This window comes from Limanda limanda, chromosome 13 (genome assembly GCF_963576545.1).
Source record: "Limanda limanda chromosome 13, fLimLim1.1, whole genome shotgun sequence".
NCBI classification, from domain to species: Eukaryota; Metazoa; Chordata; class Actinopteri; order Pleuronectiformes; family Pleuronectidae; genus Limanda; species Limanda limanda.
Genome location: NC_083648.1, coordinates 11,498,393 through 11,522,961, shown reverse-complemented (window position 1 = coordinate 11,522,961; position 24,569 = coordinate 11,498,393). Strand labels below are relative to the sequence as shown.

The 24,569-nt window shown below is 42.5% G+C and overlaps 3 protein-coding genes across 3 annotated transcripts in view; 2 read left to right on the top strand and 1 right to left on the bottom strand.

The window, feature by feature from the left end:
- phlpp1 (PH domain and leucine rich repeat protein phosphatase 1) overlaps positions 1-4,551 on the top strand; it is a 45,431-nt gene extending 40,880 nt beyond the window's left edge. Inside the window, exons 14-17 of the mRNA XM_061083793.1 lie at positions 69-182; positions 501-695; positions 788-1,016; positions 1,949-4,551. Of these exons, the coding sequence (XP_060939776.1) occupies positions 69-182; positions 501-695; positions 788-1,016; positions 1,949-3,268 (1,858 nt within the window). The 3' untranslated portion in view covers positions 3,269-4,551. The remainder of the gene's footprint in view (positions 1-68; positions 183-500; positions 696-787; positions 1,017-1,948) is intronic.
- A 319-nt stretch (positions 4,552-4,870) lies between these two features.
- Positions 4,871-10,803, bottom strand: mep1bb (meprin A subunit beta b). The gene is made up of 15 exons (XM_061084616.1): positions 10,726-10,803; positions 10,623-10,641; positions 10,483-10,533; positions 10,348-10,391; positions 10,174-10,252; positions 9,014-9,131; positions 8,691-8,869; positions 8,032-8,250; positions 7,612-7,764; positions 7,243-7,455; positions 6,682-7,149; positions 6,404-6,583; positions 6,048-6,105; positions 5,874-5,960; positions 4,871-5,090 (listed from the first exon to the last, which is right to left on the bottom strand). The coding sequence occupies exons 1-15, from the start codon at positions 10,801-10,803 to the stop codon at positions 4,871-4,873; spliced, it is 2,166 nt and encodes a 721-aa protein (XP_060940599.1).
- A 7,407-nt stretch (positions 10,804-18,210) lies between these two features.
- On the top strand, positions 18,211-22,552 carry opn7a (opsin 7, group member a). The gene is made up of 5 exons (XM_061085041.1): positions 18,211-18,298; positions 18,632-18,794; positions 19,327-19,454; positions 20,543-20,877; positions 21,926-22,552. The coding sequence occupies exons 1-5, from the start codon at positions 18,211-18,213 to the stop codon at positions 22,550-22,552; spliced, it is 1,341 nt and encodes a 446-aa protein (XP_060941024.1).
- The last annotated feature ends 2,017 nt before the right edge of the window (positions 22,553-24,569 follow it).

The window sequence follows — 24,569 nt, the reverse complement described above, 5'->3', positions numbered from 1 at the left end:
ATATGCATTTTTTATGCCTCGCCATAATGCAGCATTCATGATCCCCCTCATGTTCTGTTGTCTTCCAGTAATATCCGCTGCTTCCGTATTGATCCGCCTCCAACCTTTTCGTCGAACGAGGCATCTGGTGGGCCTGCTGTGTGGAGTCATGGTTACACAGAGGCCTCGGGCGTCAAGAACAAGTGAGTTCAAATGAAAAAGAGAAAAAAAACAACAACAACAACCGCCATCACACTCGACCAGCGAAGCCTCACTAATCCCAACCTCTGGAGAATAAGCGCTGTGAAAGCCAGATGACTCAAGACTGTATTGAAGCAGTGCTTATTGAAATCATGAATCATGTATAGTCACACGCCAAAACAGGTTCTGCTGTACAGTCCAATAAATTGAAGATAGAAAGCGCTGTGTTCTCAGTGGGAGCAGAGCCGTTGGTGTGTCTTCGTCATACGACAGCACAAACCTTACAGACGTCCCTCTTCTGTTTGTCGTTCTCTCCTCAGACTTTGCGTCGCAGCACTTTCAGTAAACAGTTTCTGTGGAAGTCGTGAAGCCCTGTACGGTGTGTTCGATGGGGACCGGAATGTGGAGGTGCCGTACCTTTTGCAGTGCACAATGAACGACGTGCTGGCTGAAGAAATACACAAGACAAAGAGTGAGGAGGACTACATGACCAACACCTTCCTAGTCATGCAAAGGTACGCAAAGCGCTCAATGGGTCATATACATGTGGCCGTGTTCATGTTTCTATATTGGAGAGAATAATCCTCTCTTTCTTTTTCTTTCCAAGGAAACTCGGGACCGCTGGTCAGAAACTGGGCGGCTCGGCAGCGCTGTGTCACATTCGCCATGACCCCACCGACCCCGGCGGCTGCTTCACCCTCACAGCTGCGAACGTTGGCAAGTGCCAGGCCATTCTGTGCCGTGACGGGAAGCCACTGTCGCTGTCCCTGCTTCACAACATAGGGCTGGAGGAGGAGTACCGCAGGATCCGACAGCACAGGGCTATCATCACTGAGGTAAAGATCCTTGAAGCAAACTGTTTGCCAATGGAAATTAATGTGCAGCGTATTAATGTCAGCACTAGGGTTGCAAAATTCCGGGAATATTCAAAGTTGGAAACTTTCCATGGGAATTAACGGGAATTAACGGGAATAAAACTGGAAATGTTGTGGGTAATTTATACTAACTGTATTTAACTTGTCATATAAAGACATAAATATAAACATTTTGTTTTGTCATAGGCTGATTTGAGCCCTGAGGAAACTTTGGGCACTTGACTATATGCTTCTGCATCGTTGTGTCATTCTTAACATAGGTCTTTGCATAGTATTTGCAAATGTACACAGCCTTTCCTTCTACATTGGATGGGGTGAAATGTCTCCACACATGAGATAGTGCACGTGGCTTTGTTCTGTAGAATAAGATGAGAAAACAGTTTGTAAAAAAAACTAATGCAAAACCAGAGATATAAATAGTTAGCCAAACAATTGGAATCATCTGTAAAAATATTTTACAATTGATGGATAAATTAATGAAAATAGGCTAGATGAACAGATGAAAAATCCTCAATCAGCATGCTAATATGTTTTCCCCAGTAATATCATCGAAACTTACCTGACTAGTCCTGCACTCTACAGCAGGCCTCAATAGCCCTGCTGTAGAGTGAAGGATGCTGGGAGTTATCTGTGCATGTGATGGAAGAATGCACAGTGGAGGGTTGAAATTCAACGTACAGCGTGTGCTGCATTCCATACATCTTTAAAATAGAGTTTTGAATGATGTTTTTATCGCTCAGCGTTTTATTTGCGTATTTTTTTTTTTTCAAAATTCCCGAGCTTTACTTCCCATGGAAAGTTTACGGAAAGTTTACGGAAATTTACCGGAAACTTTCTGCCCCTTTGCAACGCTAGTCAGCACTATACTAATTTTTATACTTTTTTCCCCTTAGGACAACAAGGTGAATGGCGTGACCGATTCTACGAGAATCATGGGCTACTCCTTTCTCTACCCGTCCGTCATCCCTTGTCCCCATGTGCAGACAGTCACTCTCACGTCCCAGGATGAGTTCTTCATTCTGGGCAGCCGGGGCCTGTGGGATACCGTGTCTCCCACTGAGGCTGTTGAGGCTGTTCGAAACGTCCCGGACGGCCTGGCTGCTGCCAAGAAGCTGTGCACGCTGGCGCAGGGATACGGTTGCACCGACAGCCTCAGCGCCGTCGTGGTGCAGCTCAGCGTGAGTGAAGACTGCTGCTCCTGCTGCTGCTCTGAGCCTCCCCAGCCTCCTCCGAGCCCCGGCCTGGGCACTTATCCCTCCTCCTCCTCTGCCATCAAGGAGCGACCCTCCGACGGCTCCCTCCCGGTGCCCCCTTCCTCCTGCAGTGAAATCAGCAGCGAGATCAGCACCAGCGAGATGAGCAGCGAGGTGGGCTCCACAGCCTCGTCCGACGAACCCCCGCAGAGCTCTTTGGTGCTGCTGCACGACCAGTCCCACCATCCACACCTCCACCTGCACCACCCGGCCCACGCGCTGTCCTTACAGCACCAGCATGCCCACTCGGCCTCTCAGCCCTGTCAGTACCTGTTCCCTGGGTCCGAGCTGCCCTCTGCCCGCAGCTGCTGTGCCCTCCATCCTGCCTGTTTAGCAGGTTCCTTCCAGAGGCAGCTCTCCAGCGCCACCTTCTCCAGCGCCCTGTCGGACAACGGGCTGGACAGCGAGGACGAGGAGCCCATTGCTGGCGTTTTCTCCAACGGGAGCCGCGTGGAAGTAGAGGCAGACATCCACAGCCTCAAAGCGGAGCTCTCCACCTCGTCATCGCCCCAAACATCATTACCCTCATCCGCCAGCCAGGAGCCAGCCCTGCTGACTCTTCCCCCACCTCCGCCACCGCCGTGCACCCCGGAGCCCCTGGACGAAGGCGTCGACATGAGCCTCGGGGACGTCGAGAACGGACTGGAGAGGGACGAGTCGTGGCAGGGAGTCGGAGCAGGAGGCGGAGACGGAGGAAAGCTAGCAGCTAAGCAGAGGGTTAACGGGTCCGTTGCACGCCAAGAAAAGAGTCACAATCTTATTGAGGTGGCTGCCGACGCCCCCTCGAAGAAATCTGGCGGCTACTTCACAGCGCCGGCCCAGCCTGACCCAGACGACCAGTTCATCATCCCCCCTGAGCTGGAGGAGGAGGTGAAGGAAATCATGAAGCAGCATCAGCAGAAACAGCAAAAGCCCCCCGGGACCGATCAGCCCATGGACTACTACGACACCCCCCTCTGAGCAGCAGCAGGGACTGAAAGCCTCATCTCCCTTCCAGCAGCAGCAGCATGCACACGACCCGACATCAACCCAACCGCTCTGATATCCCTCAAATGTGGTCACAGACGAAGTGAGATTCCTCGAGAGGCTGTAACATGCACATGAAAGCCTTCCAGCTCTACACAGCCTTATCCTTGGAGAACCATGCACTGTAACTGCTCCTCCTGTTTTTACCGAAGCAACTCCTAGAATACAACAAGCAAATGAGCCCTTTAACGATACTCAACCCTCTTGAAAAAGCAGAACGCGGCCGTGCCCTTCTCACAGACTGGAACCTTTTCTTTGTTTTTTACATGAGACAACCAGCCGAGTATGTAATCAACACTAGTCTCTTTGCAATAGCATTAGCTCGCCACAGCACTTGTTAATATTGATAACAATTACATGGTTTGTTTGTTGTTTGTTTGTTTTGTAAGAACTTACCATATCTTTCAATGTGAAAGCAGAGAAGTTGCTGAAAGAACTTTTTAAAAACAGAGACACATAATCTTTTTATGGTCAGTGAACTATGTTGAATGGTGCACTAGTAATACCACACTTAACTGTTGTAGATAGGGCACTTAAAATACTGTATTTCTTCAGTAAATCATGGCTCTTGGCCTGGAAAATGGCATAGAAATTTTTTGTAGAAGTTTTAAATACTAACTCCTAGGAGTTGCATACTCTTTATGGTGACTCAGTCACTTTTACTAATCTTCTCTGAGAGAAATGGTGATTTTTGTTTTGTTTATTGTTTATTTTTTTTCCAATGATTGTAAATAAGAGAAATGTTGTATACTGATGCTTTTGAAGGAGCTGCGTACCTGTATGTCGGTGAAAGTTGTAACGGTGGGGAGGATAATGTGCGGTTCGCCAAGAGTTTGCTGTCATGGAGGTGTCACTCCCCTTTATCTTTCAAAGTAGACTCACAAATACGAAAAACAGACATACACACAAAATGTTAATGTGCAATTGCAGTTCTGAAAACCCAGCATTCCATGCTATACGACATTACTGTATCTAATAAACACTAATAGACGGATTTCTGCATGCACACTTGCATGCGTGCACATACACACATACACACACATACATGAACACCCACAGGAAAATGTTAGTCCCACATCACCTCCCTCCTACAGTAACTGTTATCACCGGCATGACTGTGTCAAGTTCAGTAATACAAACAAATATATCTACATGGAAAAGTGACAACACAAATGTTCCTGTCTTTGGTATAATAAATTTTAAATTTGTGAATATAAGTCATCACGTCTGGGACTTGTTTTTAATCATTTGTGCAGTTGAAATGTGAAGTCAAGACTCATTCATGTGAAACTTTTTGTTTTAAAATAATTTATTTAGCACTATAATACTCTTGCATAGCTCTAAGTGTTTTGGCATTGAATGACCAGAAGGGGGCACTCTCAGATTATGTTAAGATATAGAATTTGATGGTTTACCTTTGAGGCCCTTGAGTCAGATCTGAATCTGAAGCCTGCTGTATGAGATACACAAATATTCAGCTGATTTATTTCATTTAAGTCGACTTTTTAGTTTCTGTCCAAAGTTCAGTGTCTCCGATTACGGTTTATCTGGGGCGTGCACGTTTGTCATGATGAAGCTGCTGTCACCCTTTTTCTTATACTTCTTCTTCACGCAGATGACGCTGACAATAGTGACCAGCAGCATGACTCCCAGTACAGACAGAGAAGTGGCCAGTGCCAGGTTGGTTTTATCCATAACGGAGCCTCTGTTCTGACAAGTGTCCCCGTAGTACCACCAGTCATCGCCCACCGCACACCTGGAGAACAGAGGAGAAACAAACGATGAGGATGACAGAGCAAGATCAGACGTTCAGGTATGACCAAGTGTTGGTGGTGGAAAACAGGAGCTTTTATCAGGACTCATCTTAGATTATAGCATCAGAAAATCACAAAAAGATGTGTTGTTCAGATGAATGAAACACGCTGTCATTTTTATACAGATTAAATAAACAGGACAATACATGATAGTAAATAAGTTTACAAGTTTATATCTGCAAGAGCTAATATCCCAATGCCTTTTTCCAAAAACGTCATCATAATCCAATGTGAGATTCATTTTTCCTAAACTTTTGAAATGAGGACCCTTCACCTGAAGAGAGGGAAGAGTGGTGGAGATTTAACTTGCCAATTACCGTATTTTCCTCTGTTTTATGTTTGAGAAGTTTCATCATTGAATTAATGGTAATTGTAGTATACATATTCTATTCTGCTCTGATCACATTTAGGGGACTAATATCTATAACTGGACCTTGGCGGAGGTATGGGCTCTATAGTGACATTGTAGTTTAGTTCTGATACTAGATAATTTGCACCTTACATGCATGTAATGGGTATATTTAACATTGGCAGAGTGAGATGATGTAAAACAGGATGTGCCACTTTGGTTGGGAGGAGTTCAGGTGTTTCACAGTGTGGATTTGCACATTAACAGCAGCCTTAAGTAAAGTCAAATTCCGGTTCAGAGGAAAATCCAGTTTTACAGTAACATTAGCACCGGTTCTGTCAGGGAGGAGCCTGTGGGACCTGTTACATCCCCTCACCTGCATACAGCTTTCCCTGCATCCACCATACAGATCCCCTCGTTGAGACACTTCACGTTGAGGCAGGGGCCAGTGGTGCTAGTGGTGCCAGTGGTGCCAGTGGTAACAGTGGTGCCAGTGGTGCCCGTGGGGCCAGTGGTAACAGTGGTGTCATTGGGAACAGAGGTGACTGTCGTGGGAGGCGGTACAGTCGTGGGAGGCAGAGGCTGGGTCTCAGTAAGATGAGACACATCTGGAGGGAGGGAGGGAGGGATGGAGGGAAGGAGAGAAGGAGAGAGAGAGGTTAATGGTATTCAAGTGGAGGAGCATTGATGAACATGAAATGAACAGGCAGTGATTGGATTGCAGAGTGTGTTGTGCCCAGGAGTCATGGATGTAATTATGCATCACTGTATATAGTCCTGTAAATTGTGTTTGCATGGGTGGGAGGGATGAGTCATTAACAAGCTCTGTGTGAACGACACCTCCTCCCTCACATCTGTCATATGATTGGACACAGTCAAAGTACGTAGGTTATATGGTGTGTTTACCCTCCATTGAGAGGAGAAATAAGGCGTCCCCTCCCTTGATGAAATCCCTGCTCTTGGCTCTGAGGTGCGTGAGATACACGGCGGTCCCGGCGCCCGGCCCTCGGAAATACCTGGACCCATCCGCGTCTGTGACTTCAGAGCCCACCTTGCGAGGGTCATCCCAGAAAAACTGGTCAGAGTCTGTTTGAAACGGATGTATGAATACAGTATTACAGCCAAAGTGTTACTTCCACAATGTGCTTGAAAGTAAAAAAATAAGTCAATATTTTTTTTTGCACCTGTTGCCTTCATGTTGGGGTCAGTGGTCACGCTGCGCTGGTTGGACATGCGCTTCAGGATGTGCGGGTGCTGGTCCATCAGCATCATGGTCATCTGCTTCCAGGGGCAGGGCCATTTCTGCCCGGCGTCCCCCTCCCTGGCCACCAGGTGAGCGTAGGCCGACAGCTCGCCGGGGTAGCCCTCCTTTCCACTGGGGTACAGCCCCATTTGGAATGTGTAACCCTCCTTGGAGGTGAATGGCGGGCTGAAGATCGGTGTGTTAACTGAAGTGTTGTCCATGACATGGCTGAAGTTCTTCACGCGCCATACAAACTCTGGGCAGGTGGTCTCAGAGAGGTTGATGTCATCCAGGGACAGTCCCCCTGTCGAGGGCCCAGTGCCCTCTTTGGACCCTTCGAAGACGACTCTGAACTTTGTCTTGACGTCTAGACTCACGTGGTGCAGCTGCCACAGTTCCTGAGGGGTTCCTGCTCCAGCACATCAGGTAGAAACAGAGAATGTGTTGATCCTTACACCGGCACGATTCAAAAGGTGGAATTTGAGGATTCAGTAAAACTCACCATCTATGGTCTTTATGAAGCGCAGTGTGCCGTTGAGGGCTTTGTCGTACTCTCGGACATAGATCTTCAGCTTGTCGCTGGGCCCGGCGCTGTTGTAGTAGAAGAACTGCAGACACTGGAAACCTCTCTTGGGGTAAAGGAGCCTGCTTTCAAGCAGAGCTGTGTCCCCATTGTTGGCTGTGCCTGTGCTGAAGTGCATGAAGTATCCTGAACCTGAGGATCCACATGTCACGTGATTAATAATGTCAACACCTAAACATTATTTCAATGCGCAGTGCGACAGCCCACTGAAACATGAAGCAACAATTAATTTAATATATGTATATTGTATGTAAGTTATGGTGAATTTCTTTCCAGAGAAATTCTCACCGGTGCATTTGCCCAAGTTGGAGTAGTCAGTGTCAGGGCCTCCGGCAGCTTCGGCCACCCGGACCCATTCTGCCTGGTCCCCTTCTCCCTGGATCATACCACAGATGTTCTCACGTTCAAAGTCACATGAGTCCAGGAAGGTGGAACCCTGAGCTGTAGAGGCACACACAAACACACACACACACACACACACACACACAGGTGAGGGACTTTGAACAGCTATAAACTGATCAACAACACATTAATGAGAATGTTTTGCTGAGTCACATTTTTCCATGTGGCAAACATGTAGGAGATAAGCCAGGATATCTGCAGCTCACTTTAACATAATCAATAATTCAACAGTGGTGGTGTAGGTTGAGACTTTTATCATGAAAGACAATAAAAGATATAATGTAGTTATTATTCGTGGACTCTTACTGCAGTTGTAGAGGCGGTGCAGCTTGAGCAGGTCGCTGTCGCTGAACTCCATGCGTTGGCCGATGACGTCACTGAAGTCGGGGATCTTGGTGACGATGGTGGGCTCGGTGCCGTTCCGGAAGGCGTTTTTGCTGTAGTGCATCATGGAGCCGTAGTCATAGGGGACGCCCAGCGAGCTGGAGGTGGTGTCGTCGTAGGTGTTGAAGTTGTTTTCTTTGCCTGAACATCAAACAGTCGGAACTCGTCATCACAGCATCTTACTCCTTTTTCAAAATACAGGCTTCGTGGTTCAAGAGATTTATTAGGTTGTTAATTAATTAGTCTAATAAAAGTTCCTTTTCAACGACTGACACGAGTTTGAAGCCCTGATTTAAACTCGCTGACATATCAAAGTACTCGATACTTTGATGGCAGCCCATAATAAATTTGAATTATCGACAACAGAGGTAAATTAAGCTGAGATACTATGCTTATCGGAACTCTGAAGTGATTTGACTAATTTTGTGTTTCTGTCCTTGCTTTACATTCCTCAATCCGACTATTTCTAATAACCCGCATGCAGCCATGAAGAAAGTGTGTTTAAAGGGATCAGAGAAATGCAGCAGCCTGGATGGACAGTGTTTAGATCACTTATGATTAAGCTGTGAAAGGTTCAATACCCTCTGAGATGCGGTCCCACATGATTCTGACATAATCGTCACGGTCCGATCTGGACATTTCGTGCCAGAAACCCAGCGCATGAAGGAACTCGTGTTCAATGGTGGCGATGCGGTCACAGTTTCTCCCGATGGACAACCTCTGCTTGCCAACCTTCCGGTTTCCCACAGAGGAGAAACATCTTTTGGTGGGAAAAAAAACCAACAGATTTTAAAGAACATTTGGGACTTTTGGACATTTGTTGCAATGTTAATGACTTAAACATGAAGTACAGCTTGTGTTGTCATAAACTGAACATAAAAGCCAAGAGATTTCTCTGCCTTACCCGCCCCCTTTGAAAATAGAAATGTAGTTTGATTCCCCGCTCCAGGGCTTGAAGTCGATGCAGGTCTTCAGTCTGTACTGCTCAAACGCCTTCAGAATCACACCTTTCGCATTGATCTCTGCAGAGAAGACAAGGAATCAGTTCTGCAAAATGCTTTTGAATTCCCTTCAGAGTGATTTTGTGTAAATTCATAAAAGCCCCCTGTTGAATGATTGAAGCGTGTTAAGATTGAAGATTATCTCCATTAACTCCAAGACTCACATGTCCAGTTCAGTTTATATGAACATCCAACACCCAGTGTACACTCAGGTGTGAACGTGCCCTGATTCTGAGAGGATTTCTGAGTTCATGCAATAATGTGTAAAGGTTTTGTTTCAGCAAGTTAGAACATTATCAGATTGTTGACACGTCTTTGCCTTCACCCTTTTATTTTTTCCATCATTCAGTCCTACAGACCATAAAACCTCTTAATTATGTTATATAAGATAAGATAAGACTTTACTAGTCCCAAAATGAATTATTGAATGTTACTGAGGTGGTGAAGCAGTTCCTGTTGATGTTTTGTGTTTCTGTTAACACTTATTGTTTTCTGTACTTCTATGGTGACAAGTTTGAATCGGCCAAATTAAGAGTGGGCTCTCAGAAAGCAGCAGGGAGACGCCCTCCACCCCTGGTGTCCTCCGTGGCTACAGCACCTGCCTTCTCCATTCAGCAGCAAGCATGACCTTGACCCTACCCCACCCCCCCTCCATATTGCCAGTCATGATTTAGATATGTCTTAGACAGGTTCCTCAGGAATGGGATTTCGTTTTAACCATCATATCGGGGGAATCTGTTCTTAAATATATTAAATATTACATTAAATAAATGATTTTTCTATATCACTGTATCACGAAAAAGCAGATGTACAGTATTTGAGCTGTTTATGAGAATCTTAGGGGTCAAGGATCGAATTTTAAAAAGACTGGGTTCATTAAATTATAAAAAAATGTGCTACTTAAATACTCAAAGTTTTGTTTGTTCTCAACTTTAAGAAGCTTCATGTAACAAATCACCTCTTCGGATTATAGTCCACAGTTTTAACATATGTGCTATATAAATCCATCTGTATTCCTCTCAAACTATACTGTACATGTGCATGGAGTCCAGGTCACTCTTACCTAAGTCATCCTCCATGTAGTACGGGATCGTCTTCGGCCACCTGTACTCATCCCCTATTATAGAGTTCCGTGTTTGCCTCTGCAGCGGTGGATGAAAGCAAAGAGAGCATAAGGAGTCTTTACAAAAATTATATTGTGCAGGGGGGGAAATTATAAACGGTTAAATTAACGTACCCCATCGAGGACAATGTCTCCCTCTGCAAGATCCAGTCCTGCCTCTGCGGAGTCCACACACAAAGAAAACTGGTTTGGCATTTGTCACTGAATAAGAGAGAAGACCTGAGAAGGAAAAGTTGTGTATTTGCAAACCTTCATTTATGTCAAAAATGTCCAGGTCCCGTCCACCGTCCACATCGTAATCTGTGAACGCAGAAGAGGTCAAACAGTTGAAGAAACTTGACCTTAATTCCAGTCTGTGCTTTACTCGCTGCAAAAATAAAATCACTCACCTGAAAGTTTTTCTGTGGGCTGAACAAAAGAGAACCAAAGTAAAAATGTTATTGATTTGCACATATATTTAAATCAAGTTATTACATGGTAATAACTCATCACAATACACCAATTTCTCACCAAACTAAGGGTGGTCCCGAAAAGGAGACACACAACCAGTGCAGCTTTTCTCCCCGCCATCTCCTGAAGTGACAGGTACTGAGCTCCGACTGACATTCAGTGAGAAGCTCGCCGCAGGGAATAAAATAAAATGCAATGATTGACAGAGATGTACAGGGTCTCAGTTACACAACAGCTTCAATCTACTTCACTATCTGCCAACAGATCTTTACACATCTGCAGATTAGGTGCAAGCAGCGAAGCATTACAGGCCTTCAGAGAATAAGACAAACACATTTAATAATAATAATTATACCACTAACAAAAGCTTTATCTGTATATCAAACCTTTCTTAACCAATTAACAAAGGATAAAGGCACCAGTAATAAAACAGAAAACATTTAAAAAGAAACTCATTTGTATTCACACACAGATATCAGAGCTTAGGGTTTTAAGAAGGGATTTAAAAGTAGGATACAGCGGGTCAGAGCTCAGCTGGTCACTCTTTCCAGAGTTTGGAAGTAAAAGCACAACAGCTTCAAGTCAACAAATGAACTCTGGGAATTGCAAGAAGGACGCTATCAGCTGACCTAAAGGTCGAACTCTGCTGTATCAATCCGTTTAACCTCTGACAAGCAAATTTAACTTTGTCACATAAATTTTCAAATACTTAAAGCTTTAATTATTTATATGAAACTCTATTTTTGTAATCATACAAACTAAATGTATCCCTCTGGTCTTCTCACATCTCACAAATCTTATCACCCCTTACACTGGCTCCCCATCAGATTTAAACGGAATTCTAAGATGCTTGTTCTCAAATGTCTAGAGCTCTACAGGCTCAGGAACCGGTTTGCATCACAATTGAATAGTATATCAAAATGAATCGTATGTTCTAAATTGTGGCCCCAACATAATATAATATTCTCTTTATAGATTTACACTCTGCAGTTTCTAAGCAAATCAAATGCAAACAGATTTATTTACACAGAATTTGTGCTTTGTAATGTTTGAATCCATGATTTGTTATTGTCTTTCCGTATTTTCCATTGTGTTTATTTGTTGTGTCTTGCTACTCTCTGGTTTTAATTTAAATAAGTGAAGGGGTTTGTATTTTTAGTTTCAATATTGATCCGGAATTAATCAGTAGATTTCCTGGAGGCTGTTTACTCAGTTAACATTTAATTACCACTGCCTCCTGTATACTTATGCGAGCTCCCTGCACAAAGCTCATTATAATATATACATATTTGTTTTGTATACATTATTCACAGATTATTATTCATGGAAATGTTAGAAACCATTTAAAATGTGCTTCTTGCTGACCGAGGAATGACAAGAAAACTGTAGCTCCTTAGGCTTATATTCCTGTGAGTTCTTCTTGACCCATTTATGTCCAAAAAGAATCACCATAAATCAGTGAAGGGTTGTCTCTTATTTTGAAGCTTTAGCCTTTATTCATTGTGCATATTATGACAGTGGAAGTAGGACGATGCAGGAGCAAACGATCAAACACGGACGTCACCTTCATGCAGACTTTTGCTGGTGTCATATTTTAGGCTTTGGTGATTACTTATTGATATTCCCTGGGCCCTGCTTTATATCACTTAAAGGACAGGTTCCTGGAAGAGATGGAGCTAATGGAGCTGAACTGATGCAGCTCAGGCTCTGGCCCTTATTTGACCATTTGAAGGTGTAATACGTGCAGATGGAAGGTTCCACCTGCACATATCGTGCAGATGGCTGTCAATTATAACTGATCCACATTTGAGATCAAGGTCTTTATCTGAAGTCTTGAATCTCCTTGTGAATCTGTGAGAGCAATTTAAACTATATCTATACCATCTGAGGGTAAAGCTCAGATTGGTCATGACCTTGCCATGTCCTTTGATATGTTGCCTAATCTGATGTAGCCTCCAGTTGGAAACCCCTTCATGCTTTGAGAAAAGGTGACTAGGAAACTGTGGCCATTCAATCAGAAACCCAGTGTTCCCAGTATATTAGATCACACTCCACTTAAGATGGGGGAGGAAGAAGAAGGAGGAACGATGCTCCCTTGTGTCACTTCAAGTTTGCTCTTTACTCCTTGGAGCTTTGCTGGTGAAAGCTCTTAGATCCTTCAGCATGTCCGTGGTTGTCGGGTTGTTGCCAGTTGCTGTACCATAAATAAATACTGATAAGTATACATATCAATATAGAAATAACTAAAATAATTATAAAAATACTACTAAAATTTTAATCTAAAACTAAACTAATCTAGCATATAATTAAACTTTCACCATAATGTTTTTTTGAATATTAAAACTCCCCTCTGGCGTGGATGAAAACAATACTATTCATGAGGAGAGTATTACTGTTTTCATAACATATGATTTAACCCTTTCACTGCTATTTGTAAGTGGAAACAACACGTTGTATTTTACAGTGCAAATACTGACCCCACAACGTGCTGAGTGCTGAATAAGCTCCAGCCAAAGGGGCGGAAAATTCTGGTGTGATTGAATCATGGTTCTGCACATGGTATCGGGGAAGCACTAATGGGAAATAGAACTGCAGGGCCTAACAGTAAGCGATTTATCTCTTTGCTATAGGTTCCTTCTCTACTCTATATTATTTGCTGTGCATGGAATATTCCCCGTCTTTTCTTGAAATCCCCAGTTTATGGAGTACATGTTCTTTGGTATATTCAAATGTGTTTTTTTACACCACAGTTAGTGGGAAAGCGTTTGATTCAGGGCAAACACTTTGGACTTTAATTAAGCTACGACTAAATTGAAGCTTTGGAAAATATGGAAGCTTGTGGTATGAATGATGATATAAGACATCACACAAAGCTGTTCAGACTGTATTAAACAAAGTTTAGAACATCATAATAAGGCAAGTATCATTCTGTCACATGCTGTTCTTGTTATGAATGAAAAATGAGATCCGTGTATGAATATCTGCAGTATTTACAGACTGTGAATTCTAGTTCTTATAGCATCTGTTCCCATTGCAGATCCGTCCTGTTGTGAGGGGTATCGACCCATCAAGACTCCAGCCCCCCCACCGATCACAGGTTCGCTCTTTTCATGGATCTCACGATAAGAAAAAACAATCCATGCATTTCTCCTGCATTTGCATTTTCTAATTTACTTATAGATTAAAACTTTCATTGCTTGTCCTTATCAAGGTTCTATCCTCCAGGTTTAATATGAGTTTTTAATGTTCATCTTCCCCTCATCTCATAAAAAAAACAAAAAATCAGCATGCGAGCAAAATCACATTTAAAGTCAGACACTATCAATCCAAGTGAATAAAATAATTACAATAGTTATAAAATGTCAGATAGTGAGTCCCCATGGAAGAATCCAGTTTAGATCTGTTGCCAGTTAATCAAATCAGAGTCTTGTGCTGATTGTCTTCATGGGATATCGGGGCAGGGGGCTCAGGAAGGGGAGCGGGTTGTCCACATATCGGAGGGTTGGTGGTTCGATCCCCGACTCTTCCGATCTGCCTGCTGAAGTGTCCTTGGGCAAGTGGTCGATAAGACTGAAAAAAAGGTATATGCATTTATCATATGACATTGTCAATGTAGTAACACGATTTGAATGAGAGAGGAGACAATGTCAATACAGAGAACAATTATTGATTTTGTTTTAAATAAAGAGTGAGAAAAACCTCATTATTGATACAGGAAAGATTGATTAAAGACACATATGATAATTCTTGTTCTCTGCTGTTGAGTTTTTCCTGCGGCGGCCCCACTAGATAACAAACCTCTCCACCCTCGCACCAGTGCACACTAACCACCCAGAGCACAGAGATGTCAATCACCTGATCACTCATCTAACGTTAAATCAATTATCAGTTATTGGTGTGTAAACAGCTGTGTACACTGTTGCTGTCTCTCTTCCGTCCTGACATTATAAACTTGAGCTACCTGCCAATGGTCATCAGTGTCCCACAGCTTCACAGTCAGATGCTCACTGGCTCCATGAACCTGAGCTGTCGGGCGTGACGTCACCCACAGCTTTCGGTTATTATTATGATTCAGTTTCTGCTTCTGGATTTGTTGCTAAAAAAAACATATTAGAGGTAAAATGCAACATAAAAACTCATAAAAAGTAGAAGAGGCAAGAGCATTTAATTTTGGTTTTGGGATTAACTCCATAATGGTGAATTTAAAACTCACATGCTAATATAATAGCATCTGGCAGACAAGTGTGGTTAGTTGTGATCTGTGAATATGGGCTTACAATTGAAATTGTATTTGAAATGAGAACACCTCCTTAGTTGCTTTTCAGACACTTTGTTGGTTTTGGTTGAAATGGATCTAAGGTTTAAGCCACTAAACCAGGAGAAGAAGGAAAACACGTTTTTGTAAACTTATCATTTAATTGCCCCAAATGTAACTGCAAGCTCCTAACCCTTTATAACCTTCTCATTTTTGGATGGGTTGTTTTCATTATCTTATGATAAGGTTCATGTTTTATGTTCAAAAGCTCCAGAGCAGCTACTGAATGAATCCTGTTGTAGAAGAGGTTTCTTTCTACAGACAAAGTATAAACGCTGAATGTTGTGTATGAATAAACAGTTAATGCATTTAATGGGAAAATAAACAGGCTTGTACATAAAGTTAACCCATGATAAATGCACACACAGTATGAAAAGACTCAAACGTCGAAATAACCGTGATCAGCTAGATTTAAACTCTAATATAATAAAATATCCATATGAACTGTAATATTCCTCATCGTATCCAAATCGTACAAGCATCCACCGACTTGCACGAACACCTTCACCAATTAAAAAAAGCAGAATTAATATTCAGCCCAATCGTCTTCATGCAGTTTGTGTTAATCGCTTCTTCTGTTTTCCCGGCACCACTTTGATGTTCACCCTCTATTTTATCTTATCACGGACGTTCATTTCTTTCTCCACTCTGTTGCCATCACAATTAATTCTTTGAAAACACCATTACACCTTGAACGCAGCTTTCATCTCAGGCTTTGGCTCGATCTGTTCCAGACTCTTTCTCTGAGTGTGTTCGCTCAACGTGTGTGAGGATTCACGGCTGAGATCAGGTATTTTCACCATGTGTAATTCTTTTGAAGAAAATCCATCCCTGCTTTCAGGGTGTGACAAACTGGAATTGTTTCCCCTGTCTGCATTTCCTGAGACAAATTCGGAATTAATTCTCGAGTGCCAACACATGTGCCTTTGACCCAGAGTGATTGATTCAATTAATGTTGATGTGGGGAATTCACAGCAGCTGTAAAAGAAAACATCCGCCGCAGACAAAATGGGTATTTCATGCTCTTAAAGGGATGTTTACAAGGAGCAAATTGATAAGCATCCCCGGAGCAGCTCCACGCATGCACGGAGGAAACAGCAAAGATTTCCATTTGAACCATCTCAGCTCCAGGGACCCTTTGGCAAGGCAGTTCTTACAAACTTGTATGTGAAACAAGGTTGCTCTAACGCAAAGAATTTCAGTTTAAATTCCAGTTACGTAAAGGGCTGGAGCAAGGTTTTCCAATTTAACATGTATTGGTTGTAGAGAAATGTTAAAGTAATGGACAAAAGCCACAGAAATGCAGTCAAGGAGTTGATTACTTATTTATGTTCAGTGTACATTGACTTATTTGTTACTGTGTGGGCGCTGTGTATGGGGTATTTCAGCTTTGATTTTATTTATAAATCAATGTCTACCATCCTGATAGCTGTTTATTGATTCAAACATTTAATTATTTTCGATATATATTATTTCTTTCAGAACCAGTTTCATAGTCTCATATGAAGACAATCATGAGCAGCATTGTGTTTTACCTAGAATCAGTGGCACACGTTCATAATTCAAATGAAATCGATTTAAAAGCTATTCAACAGTCTTTGTGTCTTTTGTGAACAATGACCAGGCCAAAAATGTGGATAATTTATTGAATTATGAATGGGGGTGTAGGGGTATTAATAGAACAAAATGTTACAAGCTCATCAACAACAACAATTCTTTTATCAGAATGAATCCCACCCAAGGGTAGACTTGGAGTCTTAGGGTGTGTGTGTTGTGTGTCTGCGTGCGTGCGTGTGTGTGTGTGTGTGTGTGTGTGTGTGTGTGCAATTGACGTCATTAATTGATCAGAGCAGCTCACAGTTCGTGGGATTCGAATTCCCAGCTCATTATAGTGATGCCTCCCCCTCTTCCAATTCATACCTTCCTTCAGTCGAGGAGTCCGAGGTCTGAGAGGAGAGATCCATAGTGGGCAGAAAAAGACAGGGTGAGGTGGAAAATCTAACTTGGACATTCATCTAGGACCTAAATTGGATCAAGAAAAACGTGGATCAATCAGTCGCGGATTCCTGTGGTTGAACACATTTCCAGAGGTAAGGATTTTTTAATCTGGTTTATCTGGAATATTTTACGGCAGAGCAAGCTTGGATGAAGAAAGCTCCTCAAATCCCAGGATTTGTGTTCATGCATGAAGACAGTTACAGTTTTCAGTGTACTACTCTCACTACAGCTGTCTGTGTAATTGTGCCTGTTGCAGTTTTGCTCTAAAAACACCTTGTGCAGTTGTGGAATTTTGAAACGCTGCTTTAATTCAGGTCAGTGATAGCGCATTAATGCATCCGACCACTTGCTCATTGACCCTCATGTCATCCATCAATCTCCGTCTGTCCGTCACCATCACTGCTGAAGAATGAGAACAGGAAACCTGGGAGTGGCGATCATGTGATCACATGGGCAGCTACCAGATGTGTTCGCTCTTAAGATTAAAAAATCACTTTCACCAAATAGTTAAGAAAAGGTTGATACAATCACAAACTAAACTCAATGATATGACCACCCCCTGTAGACAAACTATAAAACTACATTCCTGGATCATCATTATAGGTGTAAATATAACAAGTTCCTGTTTTATGGTGTGAACGTGAAGTGTCACATTTGAAAGGAAACGTTACACAAATAGAAAAACTTAGATTTCTGGTGTGAACAAACCTTCCTACTGACAGTGCTGCAGAAGGCACTGTACGGTCTAAAGTTCAGTCAGCAACACGAGAGGTACAAGGACGTGATCTGCAACAATTAAGTGACTTGTAAAACTCTGCCAAGGCCCTAAATGTGCCTGTGAAAATGTTGAAAAATGCATTATCTCACAATGATAAAGAAAGTAATTAAAAAAAGATCCTGGATCTGCCCACTGATCTGGATTTGCATACATTTTCATGGGTTCTGCTCTGATCCAAACCACAGCCTTCCACCAAGTTTCGTTGAAATCAGTTCTGTTCTATTTGTGTCATCTTGTTCACGAACAAACAAAAACAACCAACAAACGAAGGTAAAAAATCACCTTCACATCATTAAGCAGCTAAAGAAGGTGTGATTTGACTTGTTAATGTACGGGTGAACTCAAATCTCCCTTCAAATACAACGATTAAAGTCTTCTACATTGTGACTAAAAATGTCCGATATATTCCTCTTGAAAATCTCTAATCTGTTTTCAGATGGGGCTGTTAAATGAAGACGCTGCATTCCAGTCCAACATACCTGCGCCACTGGATACAACAGTGGCTGTGGTCTACTTTGTTTTTGGTGAGTAAAGTAACCACAGTGAGGAGGTTTAACACTTTATTGATCTGCCTCAGATTTATATAAGTGTTTGTCATTATTTATTTAAAAACACAACTCAGGGAAAAAGGTCAGTCTGTAAACCTAACAATAGTAATGTGGCATTTATCATAATTATCAATGCCGACTGATTTGAAATGTCAGATTTTTTATTAAATCCTGATATTATTGACCACTTTGTCTAGGTCTAAGATATCCAGATATTTTGCTTTATATATGCAATACATGATTCTGATTCTCATTTACGCTGAAAGCCCAAAACACTTCCCTGATACTTCCCACTCCATTTCCCCACAGGAGTGTGTTCCCTGTTTGGAAACAGCACCCTGCTGTATGTGTCCTACAAGAAGAAGCGCCACCTGAAACCTGCAGAGTACTTCATCATCAACCTGGCCGTCAGTGACTTGGGCCTCACCCTGTCTCTTTACCCCATGGCCATATCGTCAAGCTTCTACCACAGGTACCACACGGGGCTCCAACTCCGGAGAATGTCCGCACAACCGGGTTGGGATTCCTGCATAGAGACAGGACATAATGTATTAGTATATTACTAAGGGGTCTCTTGTTTTTGTTCGGCGCACATTGACATCGGCGTAAGTCCTTTTCACCAAAGGCTCCCTTGACGTATTTCTTCGGCATCTAGTACAAGTGGCTCTGCTTTTTAATCCTAAGATATTTGTTTACTTCTTTCCTTTTTGGTGGGGGGTGGGGGGGGGTGGGGGGGTCCAGAGCATGTCTGAAAACAGTCAAAGAATTAAAGACACTACCTTTCATGCAAAACATATGAGCTATCAGGAAGACTATATGGGCACTCCTTTTAAATCTGATGACATTTCATACTTCACTTTAATTGGTTGGCAGTGTGATTACCTAAGTGTGATGCTCCTGCTTACGCTCCTCTTTTCCCTCTTCTTCTCACATTCTCCCTCATCGACCTCCCCCTCTCTCTTTCTCTTCCTCTCCTCCTCTCCCTCTTTCTCACACCCACACAGGTGGTTGTATGGGAGAACCCTATGCTCTGTGTACGCTTTTTGTGGAATGTTGTTCGGTCTCTGCAGCCTGACCACTCTCACCCTGCTGAGCGTGGTGTGCTTTGTGAAAGTGTGTTACCCACACTATGGTGAGTCTTCAGAAGCTGTTTCCCACTGAAATGACATAACCCTCCCTCCCCAAAGTGGCTGATTGTTGATTTATCTGTCGAAAAAAAAGGAAAAAAGCTAAGCCCTCTGTGAAGCACTGCACATTAGCCTTTCTTTGATGACGGACAAGAACAGGCGCTGCGCTCGATAAGTATTAGTTGACGTGATGTTGGTTAATGCAGTGAAATGGTGCCGTCCGTTTAACCTCAAGAAAACGCATTTTCCCAGACAATGTCACGAAGGGGTCTGTGCAGAGAATTCTCAATCAGAAGCAAAAAAAGAACTTATGTGAAGTGGTTTTTCTTTTGAAAAGTAATTTTTGGATTTATTACATCTAAACTGTATCTCACTTCCTGTCCATTAGATTATCTACACTGGCAGCTCCAAAACAGGAGTATTGGCAACAATGTAATCTTATGGGGCAACTGTTACGATCCATGAAATGTCCACTAAAAGTGCCTTTTTTGGCTCAACTTGTTTTCCTGCGTCTTTGCTACGAGTTTCGCTAAAGTCTCCCCTTTGTCTTCCTTCCTCTAATAACAATTATTATTGGGGGAAAAAGCAGTTTTAGTTTAAATTTTGCTGCAGTTGCCCTGTAAGATAGCGTTGTATCTACTACTGGTGGAGACATTCTACTGGACCAATGTAATCTTATATAGGGCAATTAGGACAATACTGTTTATGCTGTGTTTCCTTACAATGATTCTTCCAGTGCTGTTGAGGAGGATGAAGATTTGTTATAACAGTAGCCAGGAGGTTTCTACACAGACATATTAGCCTTAAAAGCTGGTTTAAGGAATGAACTTATCAAGTAAACAAACTGCAGACTGAATTTGTCAAGTTCTCAAGCAGCAGTAGACCAAGAAGCAAGATTTTAACTTATCTTCCAAGCTCTCTTTTTATGTTCCTCATGTACCTACTTCCTTCACTGTACAGCATAGGCAAGGTTCCGACCCATCTTCTCTTCTGACAGAGTGCAGTTGCCCTACTTTTGAGTGTGAGCATTCAAAAAAAACCTGACACTGTAAATCACATGAAAAGCAAAATATAAACCTTTTTATTTTCTCAGGAAACAGGTTCAATTCTGTTCACGGCCATCTGCTGATTGCCTGTGCCTGGTTCTACGCCCTGTTCTTCGCTTGCTCCCCGCTGGCCCACTGGGGGGAATATGGGCCAGAACCTTATGGCACCGCTTGTTGCATTGACTGGCGCCGGACCAATCAGAACACCACGGCACGCTCCTTCTCCGTGGCGCTGTTCGTCTTCTGCTACATCCTCCCATGCTGTGTTATTGTAGCGTCCTACACATGCATTCTGCTCACAGTGCAGGCGTCGCGCAGGAACATGGAGCAGCATGCGTCCAGGCCAACGCACATGAGCAGCATCCAGGCAATTATTGTTAAGGTAGGAGCAAAATCCGATAAACTCAAATTATCTCTTCCTTAAGGCCAGAGAATCCATTTGGCTCATGAGCAGTTAATTGTTTTTACATTAAGTTCTAAATAACGATTTAGAGATAACACAATAAACCTTTCCCTCTCCACAGGAAGTCATTGTTGACCCTATTTTTTCCTACACCCCCTCAATCTCTTTTCACTTTAACTCGCTTCCTGCGCTCATCATTACCGTGTCTCTGTGTAATCACACCCGAGAAGAGAATCATTAATCTGCTTGTAACACTTCAACTATATAGATGTAGGATATACGCACAGACGGAAACAGTGCCAAGAGACTCATTTGTGTTTCATACCTGATTACTGGTTTTCCATCTTGTAATTTTCACACATCCAATCTGTTTTAAAAGACAATAAAGACGGTACTGGTTAGAAACATGTTCACACTGGGAGGATGTACAGGTAGTCTGGTGGTGGAGTTTGGGGTTCGGGGGTATATACTGTATCAAAGCAGCTTCCCAAGGGCCCGGAGTCCCCTGGAGAATTCTTCAATCCTGCATACGTTGAGGATATTGGCAGTGACCTCAACAGATGCTCTAATACCGCAGCTTCTCATTAGACATCTCATTAGAAATTGGCTCTGGTTGTTCTGTGATGGATGAGAAGCTTCTGATGCCTAGGCTGAAAAATGGTCATCATCATCTGCGCCATTAGGAAATCTGTTGAAATTCTTAATTTGTCTCATAGTAATTAACTTTAGTTTTGCGGAATCTTGCTTAAAATCAGACCAACCAACACGTCAGGGGTGAAAACATAACCACCTTGGTGGAAGTAATAATCAACACTGTTGACGTGGGTGAAATGTTCCTTTATTACCATCAACATGGGCACTGTAATTAATCCTGAATCAGTCCCACATAGAACATCCAACTGTGAGCACCCAATGTGTATTGATCCACGTCCGAAAAATAGTCCCCAACAAATATATTTTTATAGTGTTGTCCAAAATATCTATTTCATAACTAAACTCTTCTCCTCTGTGCTTTCTGTCCCACAAGCTAAGTGTTGCTGTCTGCATCGGCTTCTTCGCGGCGTGGAGTCCATATGCCGTGGTGTCCATGTGGGCTGCTTTTGGACAAATCAATAATATCCCTCCTCTTGCATTTGCCATACCAGCAATGTTTGCCAAGTCCTCCACCATCTACAACCCCATCGTGTACCTGACGCTGAGGCCAAACTTCCGCCAGATGATAAGCAGGGACGTGGGTACTCTGTGTCACGCCTGTCTGAGAAGCTGCCTCTGCTCCCAGGGCCATGTAAAGGACATCTCCACGCCCGAGATCAGGTTCAGAATTCGCACGATTCACAGACGGAACGACCAATTTCCCTCGTCCGACCCGGCTGCTCAACCTCCTAAGGTCCACAATTGTGAGAAGTGCAAGGATGCTTTTGAATGCTTCGAATGCTACCCTCAAATGTGTGGTGCCACTAAGCGGTCTGCCAATGGAGACTCATCCAAGGATCACGACAAGCCAGTTCTTCAGACACATGAGCAGCCGACTCAATGTGTGCGTCACAAGAAGCCTCTGCCGGCCATCACAAGTGCAAAAAGGCCTTCAGAGATGGACAACCTCCATATTAATTTAGAGATGGTGCCAGGGCCCGCAAAAGTGGCTTGGCCCTGACATCACCTGTCTCAGTTTACAATGTTTAAAGAAGATCTCGGGACATAAGTTGCAGGTTATCTTCATTTCAGGAAATCTTGTTCAGGAATGTGCCATATGCTTCCAAAGTGTCTGGGCAGCAGCCATGTGACTGATTGTGTTGCCCGCTATGCATTCGTTGCTTTGGAGACATGGCAGCTTTGAGTTGAATGGTATTTTATCGTTTTGTGTTTGTTGGGTGTTGGGAGGTCATTTCAACAGGATCTAAGTTTCTGCTTGAATGAATAATCTATTCAAAATTATAATATGTTCTGTTTCCTCTATCGGGAGATCCTGTGTTCCTCTTTCACATTTGGATTTAATGGAGTTGTTGTCTGTTAAATTGCAGTTTGCATAGACATGGTCAAGTTGAACCCTCTTGCCCAAGATCAGAACGAGCCTGACACAAACTCAAATTACATTCTAGTTCAAATGTTGCTAAATCCCGAATGGTCCAAGTATAACACATGACTTTGATTCAGCCCCACCCACTTAAAAATCGGATAACACCAAGAAAAAATTTAATTTTTAAATTGACTGACAATTTGAAATAATTACTTTTTTGCGAACAAAAGACCAAAAAGTAAAATGTAGAAATATTATTGGTGATTCAAGCCTTTTTCGGAAATCTACTCTGGAAAACGTCTGGAAAACTGCGTCAGGTCGTTTTTCCAGAGTTTGTCTTCTAAATATGAAAAACGCAGGAGATTTTCCTAATCAGATGCATTCACAGCTACAGCAACATGTCTGGAACATTCAGGCAAGGGGAGTTGGATACAGGAGGAGGCAGGACATCATGTATTATTCTCCTATCTGCTCTTTCTCAAGATATTTGTATTCTTTTTGTTCTTTTTGTTTTCCATGTCCGGAGCAACTGGTTCTGCCATTTGCGTTCTCACATACTGCCTCTCCAAAAAATGTCAGTAAATCTGACATTTTGCTCTTAACATACTTTTTGCTGTGCAAATACTTGTGGACAGGTCACTGCGAACATCATCTTAGTAAAACTTAACTTCAACCCCAGGGAATCACTGAACCTGATACCAAACAGTTTGATATAGTATATTAGGTTTCACTGTTACTCACTGGTTTGTTGGAAAGGGGACAACACACATTTGGTGGAGGTGTACAGTATGTGAACTGAGCGCTATCTCATTTCAGGAGCTGGTAACAGGACCTTTCCTGTGCCGGCACAGTATTGTTTACACTTGACAAATGCAGGTATAGGGTTTCTGGTGCTGATACAATTATCTATGGAAACACACATACAACACAACACTGTTGCAAAACACCATTATTATGGAACAAAATTGTATAATCTATCTACCAGTAGTATTAGAACTTCGCGTCATTATTGATCATTTGTACAATAAAAAAAAAACAGATTATTTTCTTACATGATTAACTATTCTTTCACTACGGGGGGGAAGGGAAGATGGATGAAGAAAAACAAATGTAACGATGCAGCTGTAGATAAATTAATTTATCGGTGGAAAAAGTTGACTTGTGGTTTGTAATTGTTTTTGAGTCTCAATCTGCTTTGTAATAGGTTTGGGGCAAGTTCTCTGCTCCAAAATCATCTTTGACAACATCTCAACTGTTTGTATTTCCTTTGCATCCGCTGATCCCCTGGGTGTAAAGTAATTTCAATCAAATTAAAATATTGGTGTTTTACCTATTTTAAATGACCTGTTCCTTTTTTATGTCTTATTTTGCAAAGCGTACTGCGGCTGCTTGACCAAAGCAGTTAATTTGATTTTATCTACCCATCAACAGGGTGCCATTTTAACAGCATCTTAAATCGGATAGAAAATGCAGCAATTACTGTTAAAAAAATGGAAAAACCTGCTCACGTCTGGACCCCTGAACTTCATCTTTGATGGCACGAAGGGATTCGTTTTCTTGGGGTTTTTAAAAAAAAATATAGCCCTTTGATTTCTTAACGCATACAATCTCATCAGGTTTTTTTTGTTTGATTTATATTCTAAACTAAGAGGTT

What these genes read in the sequence shown, in the direction of transcription:
- mep1bb (XM_061084616.1), bottom strand. Translation starts at nt 10,803, where the DNA reads ATGGCGGGGAGAAAAGCTGCACTGGTTGTGTGTCTCCTTTTCGGGACC. An exon ending in CATTTTTGACATAAATGAAG is followed by an intron (nt 10,392 to 10,482) that starts GTTTGCAAATAC and finishes TGGACTCCGCAG; the next exon opens with AGGCAGGACTGGATCTTGCA. An exon ending in GAGACATTGTCCTCGATGGG is followed by an intron (nt 10,253 to 10,347) that starts GTACGTTAATTT and finishes CCACCGCTGCAG; the next exon opens with AGGCAAACACGGAACTCTAT.
- opn7a (XM_061085041.1), top strand. Translation starts at nt 18,211, where the DNA reads ATGGGGCTGTTAAATGAAGACGCTGCATTCCAGTCCAACATACCTGCG. An exon ending in TCGTCAAGCTTCTACCACAG is followed by an intron (nt 18,795 to 19,326) that starts GTACCACACGGG and finishes ACACCCACACAG; the next exon opens with GTGGTTGTATGGGAGAACCC. An exon ending in AGTGTGTTACCCACACTATG is followed by an intron (nt 19,455 to 20,542) that starts GTGAGTCTTCAG and finishes TTATTTTCTCAG; the next exon opens with GAAACAGGTTCAATTCTGTT.